Source organism: Dendrobium catenatum, unplaced genomic scaffold, assembly GCF_001605985.2.
Source record: "Dendrobium catenatum unplaced genomic scaffold, ASM160598v2 fragScaff_scaffold_1570, whole genome shotgun sequence".
Classification (NCBI taxonomy): Eukaryota; Viridiplantae; Streptophyta; class Magnoliopsida; order Asparagales; family Orchidaceae; genus Dendrobium; species Dendrobium catenatum.
The window spans coordinates 128,206-141,442 of record NW_021320032.1 but is presented as its reverse complement, the minus strand read 5'-3'; the positions used below and the strand labels follow the sequence as shown (position 1 = coordinate 141,442).

The window sequence follows — 13,237 nt, the reverse complement described above, 5'->3', positions numbered from 1 at the left end:
TCGTTGACCCATTTCCTCTGGCCAATGCCGACCTGTACTCTCTTTGGATTTTACACTGCGTTTATTCTAATTCAAACTAAACCAAACCAAAAAAAGTAATCTCATGCTTTCATTTTATATTATTCCAAACAACTCCAAAGTATTCTTTTTTCTCTGTAATTCTCTTACATTACGTTCTTTTTTCAACCAAATAAATAGCCCCTTAATGATACTTAGTTCTCCTAAGTCGTTAAACATATTGGAGACATTAAGAGATGGTTCTTTAGTGAAGTGCAAAACATGATTCACATAAAATATGATTTACCATAAATTCTCTTTAAAGCTTAAAATGAATTTAGAATGAAATTTTTTAAGTATGAACTTGACACTTAAATCTTGTTAAAAAATTTTATTCGTACTAGAGATGAGGATTGTTGGCCATTAAAGAGAAGCATAATGCTAAAGTGTTGCAGAGATGAGGATGATCAGGTGGATGAGTGGCTTTACCCTTAGAGTTGAATTATGCATTTGCATTCACCAAAACCCAATTACATCAAGAACCCAACAAAAAAGAGCCCACCACCCTTAGGTGGGGGCCAAAAAACAACTATCATCCTCAAGGATGGACAAAAAAACTTGAGGAATACATATGTTAGCCATATCCCCTATATCCCAAGTAAATGAGTTCTCAACCGCTTGTTGAGCACAAAAATGAGCGGCCCGATTGAACTCCCTATAAACATGAACAAAAAGTACTTTATGAAAAGACATCAGCCAATCAAACTCATTAGTATCCTCGGACCGAAGCTTCCAAAGCGCCCGCTCCTTGACCTTCTGCATGAACTAAATGACGCTAGCATTGTCCCCCTCAATAATGATCCCATTAACCTCAAACATCCACTCACGGAGGAGCTTACCAATATATTGAACGGCTAGCAATTCCACCCCAGTGCTATCCCAATGCGTGATACTCCATCCGGCCGCCACCACCAGAGAGCCTTGGTGATCCCGGATAACAATCCCGATTCCACCAGCGTTGGATCGGCGCAAGGCCCCATCCAAATTAATTTTCAGCCAGCCTGAAGGGGGGGACACCATGACGACGAAGAAGCCAATCCGACGGATTGAATGGTGAACCGTTGCTCCAGGCGTTTTGAAAACAAAGTTGCTGAGATGGATTCCAGGATGTTGGTGGCCAAGACCGAAATTGAGCGCCTATCCATACCATGTATGATAGCATTCCTATTGTTCCAGCATTGAAAAACAGCACCACAGTACAGAAGACCCCAACGATTACCGGCCATGGAGCAATTCTTTAAAGCAGCCTGGAGCGCCGACAGGGAGGCGAACTTGGGCGTGGAGAAGCCCCAGCCGTCCAGGCACAATAACACCTCATGGAGTTGCCGGCACCGAGTTGTGACATGATCCAGGTCCTCCCTGAGACCACAGTCGACCGGGCAGATGACGTCCGCGCTTAGCCCACGTCGATTGAGCCAGGAAGTGGTCGGAATTAAGTCTTTATAAACTCGCCACCAAAAAATATGCTCATGTGGTCGTAACCCAAGGGAGAGGATTGTGCACACCGGATCCTCCTCCCCCAGGAACGAGAATTTATAACAGGTGGACGAGATGGAGGAGCCAAGCGGGCTATGGCTCAATTCCAAGGAATCGGCAGTAAGATTGGATCAGATTTTGATGGTGCATATAATGTCGGTCAAAGAGACCCCAAAGCATTGCAGCAGTTTGGTTCTGTTCCATCCCCCAGCCGTGAGAAAATCTTCCACCACAAGGCCATCAATAAGTTCAATATACAAAATGAGCATATACATGAAAAGGTTGGAGTAGCTCTATTTGAAGATAAGATTAGAGAGAGTCGACTTAAATGGTTTGATCACATTAAACGGAGGCCTTCTGATCAGTGGCAGAGCCAGAAAATGTATTTAGGGGGGGGCCTAAATTAATGTTTTTTAATTTTACTTCAACTTTTTACATCCAGACTTGGGACCAATATAGACAGTTTTAAAAATGATAAAACTTTGATAGTGAATTAATTTATTTTTTTCCTTCACAAAATGACTTTCAATCATCAAATCACTTGATTAGTGCTAGAATGAGTTCAATATATTAACTAAATACGTGATATTAAAAATCTCATTGCACAAAAATAAATCATAAAATCTCTTCAAGATCAAATCAATACAGGATGAAACTAATATCTACCAAGAAAAAAATGTAAATGAATAGGAAATGAAATTGGGAGTGATTTGAATGGACGGCAGATGTTAAATCTCTTGATCATGGACCATTTATTGGACATTTAAATGTCTTAGTGATATTAGATTTCGACGATCTTGGGCTCGTTGGATTTGTCTCATCTAGCCACTCAATTCGGCTATAAGCATGTCATGTTTGGAAACCATTTGGTAATCCAAATTATGGTTTAAACCTTCCAAATATGCTTCGAGTATTTGATTTGGAGTCAGTTGGGTTCGGATTGAGTCAAATTTGGTGTCGTTGGATTCGCATTTTTTAAGGTGTTCAGTTCAATTTTAAGTTTGCTGAAATTGGAGTTCAAATGGTCTCCGTTTGAATTTTTAAAGTTTCCAACTTAATTTTATCTCTAGATTCCCTATTTTTTAAATTATTTTTTTAGGTGGGGGGGGGGGGTTTTTTTTTTGGGGGGGGGGGGGGGGGGGCATGTAACCCCCCTTGCCCCCCTCTTCCCTTCGCCCATGCTTCCGATGACCCAGTTAGGAAAGTTGAGGTATCAGATTTGACTTATGTTATGAAAGATAGAGGTAAACCTAAAAAGGCTTGGTTAGAAAATATTAGAAATGATCTTTCTTTATTATATTTAAACGAGAATTTAACTTTTAATTGGACACAATAGAGAAACAGGATTCATATAGCCGACCCAACATAGTGGGACAAAGGCTTGTTGTTGTTGTTGTACTAGAGTTAACTTATTTCCATGCTAAATGAGAAAAATAATGTTTCCTACATGCTAAATGAGAAAACCTGATTACTTATTTCCATGCCTAGAAAAATAATGTTTTCTATTTATTTTCCCATTATTTGTTCTTGCTATTTTTCTTTTTTCATCAAATGGCGGGTCACTCCTTCCATCTTTGGTTCACTAATTGGGCCATATATCCTCTATATAAACTTCCTTTGGCTTTCACATTGGAATTTGAATTACGAGTCGTTCTTGTCTATGTGCTTCACTAAAACTTCTAGGATAGATTACATAAAGATATTGGTTACTGTGGCTAAAATAAATACCATAAGGATATTATCTTTGGCAAACAATCTTATTTAGAGATTAGACCAACTGGATGTCAAGACTACCTTCCTTAATGGGAACCGTGATGAGGATGTATTCATGGATTTGGTTTACAAAATAGAAATGTAACTAAAAGACCACTAGGATTAAAGCAGTTAACTAAAGCTTTGTTTGTCTGCTCCATATAAACCATAAAGAGGCATGGATATAGTCGAGGATAAACTGATCATGCCCTGTTCATCAAGATGCAAACTCAAATAACTAATTATAATTTAAAATTTAAAATGATTGATCTAACGCACATATTTTGTGTTCGACTATTAATTCTGAGTTTCTTGCCAATATTTATGCTCATCTACTTCTTTTTATTAGCTTAGAAGATGTTTTGCTCATATGAGAAAATAAAATAAAATAATTATCACTGGATGCTCATTAGTCACAGGCGCTTTGTAGCATCAGAACAGTCTAGTTTGATGAGCTTATTCTCTTACTTTGGCTTCATCTGTATATTATAGTGATGCAATTAATTCGTTAATAATGATGGAAAAATACTAAACAACTCAATATTCAGAGTCTTGGTAACTGTAAAAGACTGCATTTCTAAATAAAACATTATATGAGCAAGTAATAGTAAGTTAAATTTAAGGAATGAAATAAATTATAATATTGGGTGGATAGAGAGTGGGTGATTATTGGAAAAGAAAGGGGGGGGGGGGGGGGGGGAGAGAGAGAGAGAGAGAGAGGGGGGGGGGGAGGAGAGAGAGAGAGAGAGAGAGAGAGAGAGAGAGAGCAGAAGAGGCCAAGCAATGGAAATTTGTTGGGATTATAGGAGCATAAATGCGCCTACCTAAAAAAAACATAAATCTAAATTTTTTATTGCGCATGCCCTCTCTGTATTCTTTCATTACTCTGTCAACTAAATCTGTTATTGGGGTATTTGATTATTTCCTTTTCAAGATAAATAAGTAGCATAAAAAGATTTTGCCATTGGTCTCTATACATTTCCAGTAATAGTCTTGATACAAAAACGCTTAATAATAGTCTATTTTGACATAGTTGCATTGATTCTCTAATATTGATGCTTTATTTTTTGCTTATATTGTATATCCACACCCATAACGTCATTGTATGATATATATTTGATTCCTATATGATTACCATGATTCTTAGTTTCTTTTTTGCTTTTAAATACTAGTACCAAATAATTTTTTGCCAATCATTTGGGACATTCCAATCTTTAAGATTTCATTAAAATGTTGCAACCAAGGTACTCAAACATCTTCCCTTAAATCTTAATATCTATCTCATCCAAACCTATAGATTAAAGTATTAAACTTTATGAGTTTTCTTCGAAGCTAACTTAACTTCATGGTTATAGATCAATTTATAGTAAACTGCATGATTCTACTGGTTTTCACAACTTTCCTGCTAAATTCGTTGCAAAACTTCTGGTTTCTTTATGATCACGAGTCTCAATAATTTTTTTTGGGCCTTTTTGAAGTAACATTTCTTTGCCTTAACCTTTTATACCTACTCACTCCACCATCAACTTTCTGAAGTTATAAAAACATATGGTAAAATATAGGCTGCATATGCGTGACATGACTTAATAAAACTGTAAATAGCCATTAAAAATAAAGAGGCATTTGTCTGTTGGTACAATATGTTCTCTAATAATGGCTATAAAAATCTTTCAAAGAAAAAAAAAAAAGGCTATTAATTTGAACATTCTCCCAAAGCTATCTATATACAAGGAATTTTGGTGTAATTCCTTGGTTCTTAAAAGCTAGTTTTAATTTGCTTTAGTTGGGCTTTAAATAATGCTCTCAGAAATTTTTTGAAGATGTTCATTTGAGACTTAATTCTCTGTAGGTTGCTTAAATTTTTTAGTTTGAAGATTACGTTTCCACTTTACTACGCTTTTAATATCAAAATCCTTTGCTTTCTGAAGTCCCAAGTGCGGTTAAGCTCATCACATTCTCTAAATTGTTAAGTCTTTTTTTCTTTCCATGCTATTACAGATTTTTTTTTTTTGTTTGCTGTTGCACTTTTTCTCTCATCAAATTTCTCCATCAAGACGTGACTCCAATTTGCTGTGTTCAGTTTTCTTTTTATTTCTTGTTTGTTAAGATTGGTATGGTTATATTCTCATTATATTCTATATAAAGCATATATTTAATTGCGTACTAATCTTTAATCATGCATTTTCAATTGAATGATTTGTTATATTTTGCAGCAAAATTTTCCCTATATTGTATTTGTAATTATCTTAATCAAATTCCTTCCATGTAAATCAATTTGACCTAATAATTTATTTTCTAAATTTATATATTTTTTTAGGGTTCAAACCTTTTTTTTCCGTTTATGCCATTGATTTTCAGATATTAAGAAATGAGATGAATGGAGCTTATTCTTCGACACTTTTGGTTGGAGAAAGCGGTTACTATTTTGTTAATTTTATTTTATGTATTTTGGTGAAACGTTGCTTTATAAATCCATATACTACTTAATCTGCTGCTGGAATGTTTTCTAATTATGCAATGGAAGTCTACCTTCTATCAAAGCTATTCGTCCTGCATAGCAATAAAATGAATTCTTATTTTTTCAGGGCTGTTGGTTTTGCCACTTTACTCTGGGCTTTCACGATCAGATCAGGTTGGTTGTCACTGATATCATGAGTGAATACAATTATGAAATCATAATCGAACTCATGTTGATTTGCTTCTGTTATATTTTTCTCCAAAGGACCTCATATTTTCTCAGACTCCAAAGGGAAAGAGGAAAGTTGTTATATCTACCAATATTGCTGAGACATCACTTACATTAGAGGTGATTTGGGTGCAAGTAACTTAATACCATGAATCATTTCATTTGTCATTATAACAACTAATTTAAACTTTCATTTTTCTAACTTGATGCAGGGGGTGGTTTATGTTGTGGACAGTGGGTTCTCAAAGCAGCGCTTTTATAACCCTGTATATTCCTTGACTATTTTTCAGTTCTTTTTTCCATTTACAGTAGTTTCGTTATGTTAAAATGTTTGCAAGCATTATATGTGATTATAGGAGATTTCTATCTTAAATCAGAACTACTATGTCGTTAGTTCATTTACGAGAAGGTTGTTGGCCCTGTTGGTTCTCAATATTACATGGTTAAGAAACGCGTTTCATAGGTCTTTAGCATAATGGGTACTAAATTTTGCATTTTGAAGGTTTTCAAACTCCAATTTTATTTTATTTTATTCTCTGTCAGCTTTCTTTTCTCAGTTTCAACTATTTCCATTCAGATTTTTTTAATCAGTCATCTTGCCCAAATTTTCTTGTGTCTAGATCTCTGACATTGAAAACTTGGTGGTGGCGCCAATTTCGAAAGCTTCTGCAAAACAACGAGCTGGAAGAGCTGGAAGACTACGAGCTGGAAAGTGCTTTAGGTGTGCTCCAGTAGCTTGTCATAACATCATCATTATTTTCATTAGCCTTATCATCACTATGTGCTGATTTCATCTTCATTTTTCATTCACTTTTGTTGGGGTTTGCTTGTGATGTTAAACCTGTTTTGTTCAGATCTTTTTGTATGACTTCTATCCATGTTGCCTTTCATTTACCCCCTTTTCACCCCTTTTTTCTTTATAATTTATCAATGAAATTATCTACCCGTCTTGAGTATATTTTCTACCCTTTGTTATAAATGTACAAATTACATAAGCATATTATTTTTATAATACACTTATGATAAAAAAATTCCAAAATGTTAGAAAATCCATTACAACATATGATTTGTGTGGGACCTTACATTGCAAAATAGGTTTCACAAAATGGTTGGTCACAAATAAAATTGACAACAAAAAATTATTACCCTACACAACTCTTGTGATAAACAATTCCTTACATTTAATTTTTTTTTTAAAATTAATTTTGAAAAATGAGAATTTTTTTTCACCATACGTAGTGACTGACTTCTATCAAAAGATTTCAACGATGAATGCAAACTAAATTTTGAATTAAAAAAATAGTCTTACGCAAATTTTGTGACAAACAATTCATCACCCTTCATTTATTTTGGAAGACTCAATATTATGAAATGAGCAAAATAATTTGTGATGGTACATGATTCAGGTAGTCATCACAAAATCTTTTTGCAACGATTGCCACTTTCACCGCTGTCTAATATTATCCTTGTCAAGACATGGTTCTCTTGTAATCTTTTATTATTTTTCGTTGAATAATGCTTCATCACAAGGTTAATTTGTAGAACTTGTAGCTATACGTATCTTTAAGTGGAATTCAATATTTGTTGTGAAACTATGAAGAGGCCTTACGTTAGAGTATTCCATATCCATGTTCATATGCATGAGCAAACTAATCATTTATTCCTGCTTCACGGTGTATTAGATACTCACAGTTACCCCATACCCAACGCATAAGGGGGAGGAGGTGATCAAGTGATGACGTGGAGTGGGAGGAGGATTGCTAATGGGGGCTGGAGTGGATGGGGATTAGTACTTTGCATCCTTGCAGTGTTGACCGTCAAAGATAGTTGCTGTGATATCGTTGTGGTCCTTTGTTGGTAATGAGAGGATTCCTTAGGGGAAGAGGAAATGCCGCACTAGGAGATAGCTAGGTGTCAAGAGCAGAAATTAGATTAAGCCTGTTAAGGCATAAAGTTTGTATTATATATGAATGTATGTATGCATAAATTAACTTATCCTTGTGGCGCGTTCTAGTTTCAATATTTGTAGAAATACACCATTTTTTAATTTGGGTTACCTTTTGTACTTTACTAATTTGTAAAAAAAGCACACACTTAACACTTTATTCCTTATAGTAGTTTTGTAACCACCCCCACTCCCCCGGACACATTTATATATATTATATGTATATACGACAGTGGATGGTACTTTAAAAACCAAACATAAGTTCCTATTTTGTCTGATAAAATAATCATATACCCTAGTTGTTTTGGTCGTATTTAATACCCTATTGGAAAAGGATAATCTCCATCTCTTTCCATTAAATAAGCTTGAAGTAAATGCATGGTTAAATTAACATGATTTTTCTTCTCACGTGGTTTAGTAATTTATATTAATGTCCTCTCTGTGTATATATATTGTTAAGTTCTATGATGCACCGACGCTTCTCCTCAAAGATCCGTACAGTATCTGACATGGCATGCGTCCGACTCACTTCCGACACGTGTCGGACATGTCGAAAATGTGTCATATTAAAAAAATATTAAATATAAATTGTACACATGTGTCTTAAATATTTTATAATTTTTTAAATATAATTTATTGTATTTAAAATTTTTATTGATTTAAAATATAAAACTAAATTTCTTATTTTGTATCCACAACACCAAATCAATGGCCCGCACTCAATATCCCATTCATGGAATATTCTCATTTTCATTTCATTTTTTGTGGGTTGCGACTTTGGATTCACAACAGTGCCTGATTCATCTCAACATTGGTTTCTAACTTCATTACTACATTGACATTTCAAAACCATCTCAGCATCAAAGTCTCACACTATTTTGACCTTGATGCTTGACGCTAACAATTTCTACACCCACAACATAACATCTCACCTTTGTTCGGCATCGTCTTAACATCGACAACAGTCGCTCTCTTGACATCAACACCTAATATTTACTGCATAACATCGATGCCCGACTCGGCAGCATTGTCGTCTTTTCTCTCGATACCTGATACACGACATCGACGCGTGATTCTCGACTTCCTAATATTAATCATTTTAAGCATAAATTCTAGTTAAATGACTTATTATTACTAAATTATTTTAATATTATACTTATTCAATTTTTATATACTTTTTAAAATATAAAAAATTATAATACCGTGTCCAATTTGTATCCTATATTTTTAATAATTGTTGTGTCCCATGTCCGTTTCGTATCTGTGTCGCCATGTTTGTGTCTATGCATCATAGGTTAAGTTAATTGGATCCTGGTTTCATCAAGTCGTTTGATAGGGACAATTTGTCAGAATGATTATTTAGATTTTATTTTTGATTAAACGATTAGTTGTTAGCGAATAAAAGTTCAGGAGTATATACACTGGTTGATAATATACTAAGTCAAGATTGCAGTTTCTATTGATGCAATACAAAATCAAAATTTTATCTTTTGAAGAAGAGTGAAATTTCCTTCTTATACACTGTATAGAAGTACTTAGTTTGAATTTTCTAGAGTTATAAAGTTGACCATTAACTTTAAAGTCATGACACGTGCAATGGCTTTATGCCTTGTTTTTTGGTAAACTAATTGGGACCTTGTCCATCTTCTAAATATAGGTTTGGATGTGTGTCATTTTTGACATAAAAAATATCCACTTCTGCAAGTAGAATTTTGTTTCATCCAAATCTGCCTACCAAGATCTCAGAAAAGGTTGAGAGATGGGACGGGCTAAGGAAGCCCGCTTGATAACTGAAGGTGGAACAACTGATAAATCACTCAACTTTGACATGGAATGGCTGACATTTGCCATTCGGTCATTGATCACTAGGTTATTAACATTATTCTGGCCACATTGATTCATTTCATTGATGAAACTCACTCCAAATAAATGGAATGATAATTCTGTAGCTCTATATTTCACTGTAACTCGATGAGTTCGTGGAAAAACTAACTTACGTTATCCCTTTTTGTAATCCTTCATGCGTGGACCCGTTTTGGTAGTCATGGTAGTTTTGTAGTTTTGTATGTTGTTTACTTTGGAAAATGCTTGATAGTTTTTGTGGAGAACTACACCATTTTAATTGGATTGCTCGGTCTCTTTAAACTGAGATATTAAAAGAACCTTATCTTCCCAAGTCACATGAGAAATTGTAGTTCTCATTCCTAATTAAGCATGTGGTTAGCTATATGAGATCATTCTTAATCTATAATTTTCATAATGCGTTATTGGTTCTACCAGGTTATATACTGAAGATTATTTTGTCAAAGAAATGCCTGCAGAAGGAATTCCTGAAATGCAAAGGTCAAATCTTGTTTCTTCTGTAATACAAGTATGTTTTTTTTTTTTCCAGAATATCAATTGTTTCATCGTTCATAAATGCCGTTCTACTTTAATATTACTTTTTTGAAGTAATTGGATGTTTTGAATGATACCTTTTTGCTTTGGTTGTTGGAAAAATATTTTGCTTTCAAGAAATTGAATACTCGAACATGATACCTCCTTAGATGTCTGACAAAGTGCATATGTTCCGGTTCCCAAGAACTTGTAAGTGTTACTGATCCAAGAAAAATTTCCCCTCAAAGCAAGCAAACGTCCCAGTTTGAGATTTGTTGTTTATTTTTAAGATGCAGTATCTGTTAGTTGCGCATCGCTTTTTTGGTTTTTTATCTTTTATATGTTTGATATATTTTCTCTTAGAGACAAAATACGAAATGAGCATATACGTAAAAAAGTTGGAGTAGCTTTAGTGGAAGATAAGATTAGAGAGAGTCGCCTTAGATGATTTGGTCACATAAAATGGCTGCCTTCCGATTACCCGGTTATGAAAATAGATATATTAGATTTGGCTTGTGTTAAAGAAAGGTAGGGGTAGACCTAAAAAGACTTGGTTTGAAAATATTAGAAATGACCTTTATTTATTAGATTTAAATAATAATTTGATTGTTAACATGACACAATGGAGCAAAAAGGATTCTTAAAGCTGACCCCATATAGTGGGAGAAAGACTTGATGTTGTTGTTGTAGTATATTTTCTTTTAGTTTTTAAGCATGCTTATATGAAAATTTGACATGCACCTATTTAAAGGTACCGTCCAGTTCATGGAACAACATAAATGAATTTACATATTTTCAAACTCTAAGGATTTGTCATTCTTTAGTTTGGTTTGAATCGATCATTATTTCCCACAGTTGTTTCAGTACCTCTTCGAGCCTATTGTTGCTCAGATTGCTGATTTGTGTTTAATTCTAATTACATACCTGAATACTGTTTGAATAGTTGTTATTTGAATGATTTATAATTGTGCAACTTATGTAGTTTTCTGATTTGTGTTTAATTCTAATTACATACCTGAATACCTCGTGCATTGTTGTGTTAGGTGGTGTCAGTGCTCCACCGCTTCATCTTATTGCATTAAGTTTAGTAACGACCCAATTTTTTAATGCTTTTAAGCCAATTATTATCTCCTTAATCCCTTTATGTTTCAATATTTCATAAACACTTCATATTTCCTATGTGCATATTTACTGCTTTTCCTCTTCTTGAAAGCAATTAAAACCATTTTATTTCATAGTCTATCAATCTCCATATATTTGAAGAGACAAAAAAAATCGAAGATAGACAAAAATACTTATGTGACTGAAGGAATAAAAAAAAAGAAAGAGAAAGAAAAGAGTCAGAAAAAATATATAGGTATCAAGAAAACATCGCCATCATAATCTTGGGTTAATCTTATTTATGTGAATGGTCTGTGATATGTTGATTCATTTTTTCATGTCTTGTAACCTTCTGACCTTTGACTTATATTTTACTTTTTGAATCCTTTCATATCAATTATGCCTACCAGTCATGCACTTTTTTTGCCTTTCGATATATATTCTCAATTAATAAGTTTATTTCCAACAACTTTTCTTCAATAGCATCTGTTCACACCACCCCTCTAACATACTTTTTATTTATTTCTTTTTTCATTTTTTTTTCACCCCTCTAACATACTTATGTCTCATTATGATTCATAATTATAACACTCATTCAACTTAATATTTTTTTTTTCATATTTGACTTTGTTGCAAAGGACTTCTTTTTTGCAAAATATTGAATCCATATACTATCTAGATGTTAGAGAAATTTTGTAATCCTTCATGGATTGGGATATTTTGTGATTGAGCATGACATAAAAATAATATATTATTCCGAAGGAAGAAAATATTATTTCGCTGTGGACTCAATAACAAAACTCACAATTTATATTTTTAACAAAGATTTTCTCTTATTTAATGTTTGGTTTAATATGGTTTATTTTATTCTAGGGTACGGATGACCCTTAGGGGCAAGCTTTTATGATTAATTACATCTCAGGCATTTGTTATATGAGAACACTTTTGATTAAACTAGTGATTTTTTTAGTCATCAAAATATTGGCTAATATTTTTATTTTTTAATTTGAGAAATTCTTATTCAAAGATTTGGTTTTTAGGAATTTCAAGATAGATGTGATCAATTTTAAATCAGATTTTTGGAATAAAAGGCAAAGGAGGAGAATGTAGGAGTACTTGATTCTGAGAAAATTCTAACGTACTCATACTATCCTATGTTGGCTTTTACATTTTAAAATTATTATCTTTTTGTTTAAGTTAATAAATTTGATTTAAAGGTTAGAATTTATATTCTAGCAACACACATTGAAGAAATTGCCCGAAATGTGAGGGCTTATGAAGTGACTGGAGTCAACAATAATCTCAGATCCAAGAGCTAAAGTAAATACTACTGAGGAGCTGTGTCTCAAATCTAACGGAGTACAAGAAACTTACAAACTTACACCTCACATGAGATATAAGCTAACTCATCCTCTAGATTTACAACCTTGTCTAGAAAGGGCTACCAATTAAATCCATCTAAGCGCTTTTAAAATCATGAGGTCTGATCTCAATGTATATGAAGATTAGAGAGACTATTTTGGTTTAGAAGATAGGCCTTACAATTTGAATTTTAGGCCTAATTGCCTGGTCATGTGGTTATGTTGAGTCTAGTGAATAGGTTGTTAAACCTAAGTTAATGTCCCAAGGCTATAAAGAGGGGGGGTGAATTGGTAGTTTAAAAATTATCCCTCTTTTTAATCTTTTGAACCGAAAGTAAACTTTAATGAAATTTTTTATAAAAAGTTTTTTTTTTAACCACAACTGTTTAAACAAAAAAAATACAGAAAATAAATAGCAGTAAAAATAAACGACACAAGATTTATAGTGGTTCGGTCTAAATCAGACCTACATCCACTCCCCGG

General features: G+C 33.7%; 1 protein-coding gene across 3 annotated transcripts in view; it reads left to right on the top strand.

Annotated features, from left to right (window-relative positions):
* LOC110107298 (probable pre-mRNA-splicing factor ATP-dependent RNA helicase DEAH9) overlaps window positions 1-13,237 on the top strand; it is a 90,703-nt gene that overhangs the window by 41,501 nt on the left and 35,965 nt on the right. For all 3 annotated transcript variants that reach the window (XM_020837517.2, XM_020837518.2, XM_020837516.2), the window contains 5 exons: window positions 5,871-5,917; window positions 6,008-6,091; window positions 6,184-6,237; window positions 6,592-6,692; window positions 10,197-10,287. In XM_020837517.2, the coding sequence (XP_020693176.1) occupies window positions 5,871-5,917; window positions 6,008-6,091; window positions 6,184-6,237; window positions 6,592-6,692; window positions 10,197-10,287 (377 nt within the window). The remainder of the gene's footprint in view (window positions 1-5,870; window positions 5,918-6,007; window positions 6,092-6,183; window positions 6,238-6,591; window positions 6,693-10,196; window positions 10,288-13,237) is intronic.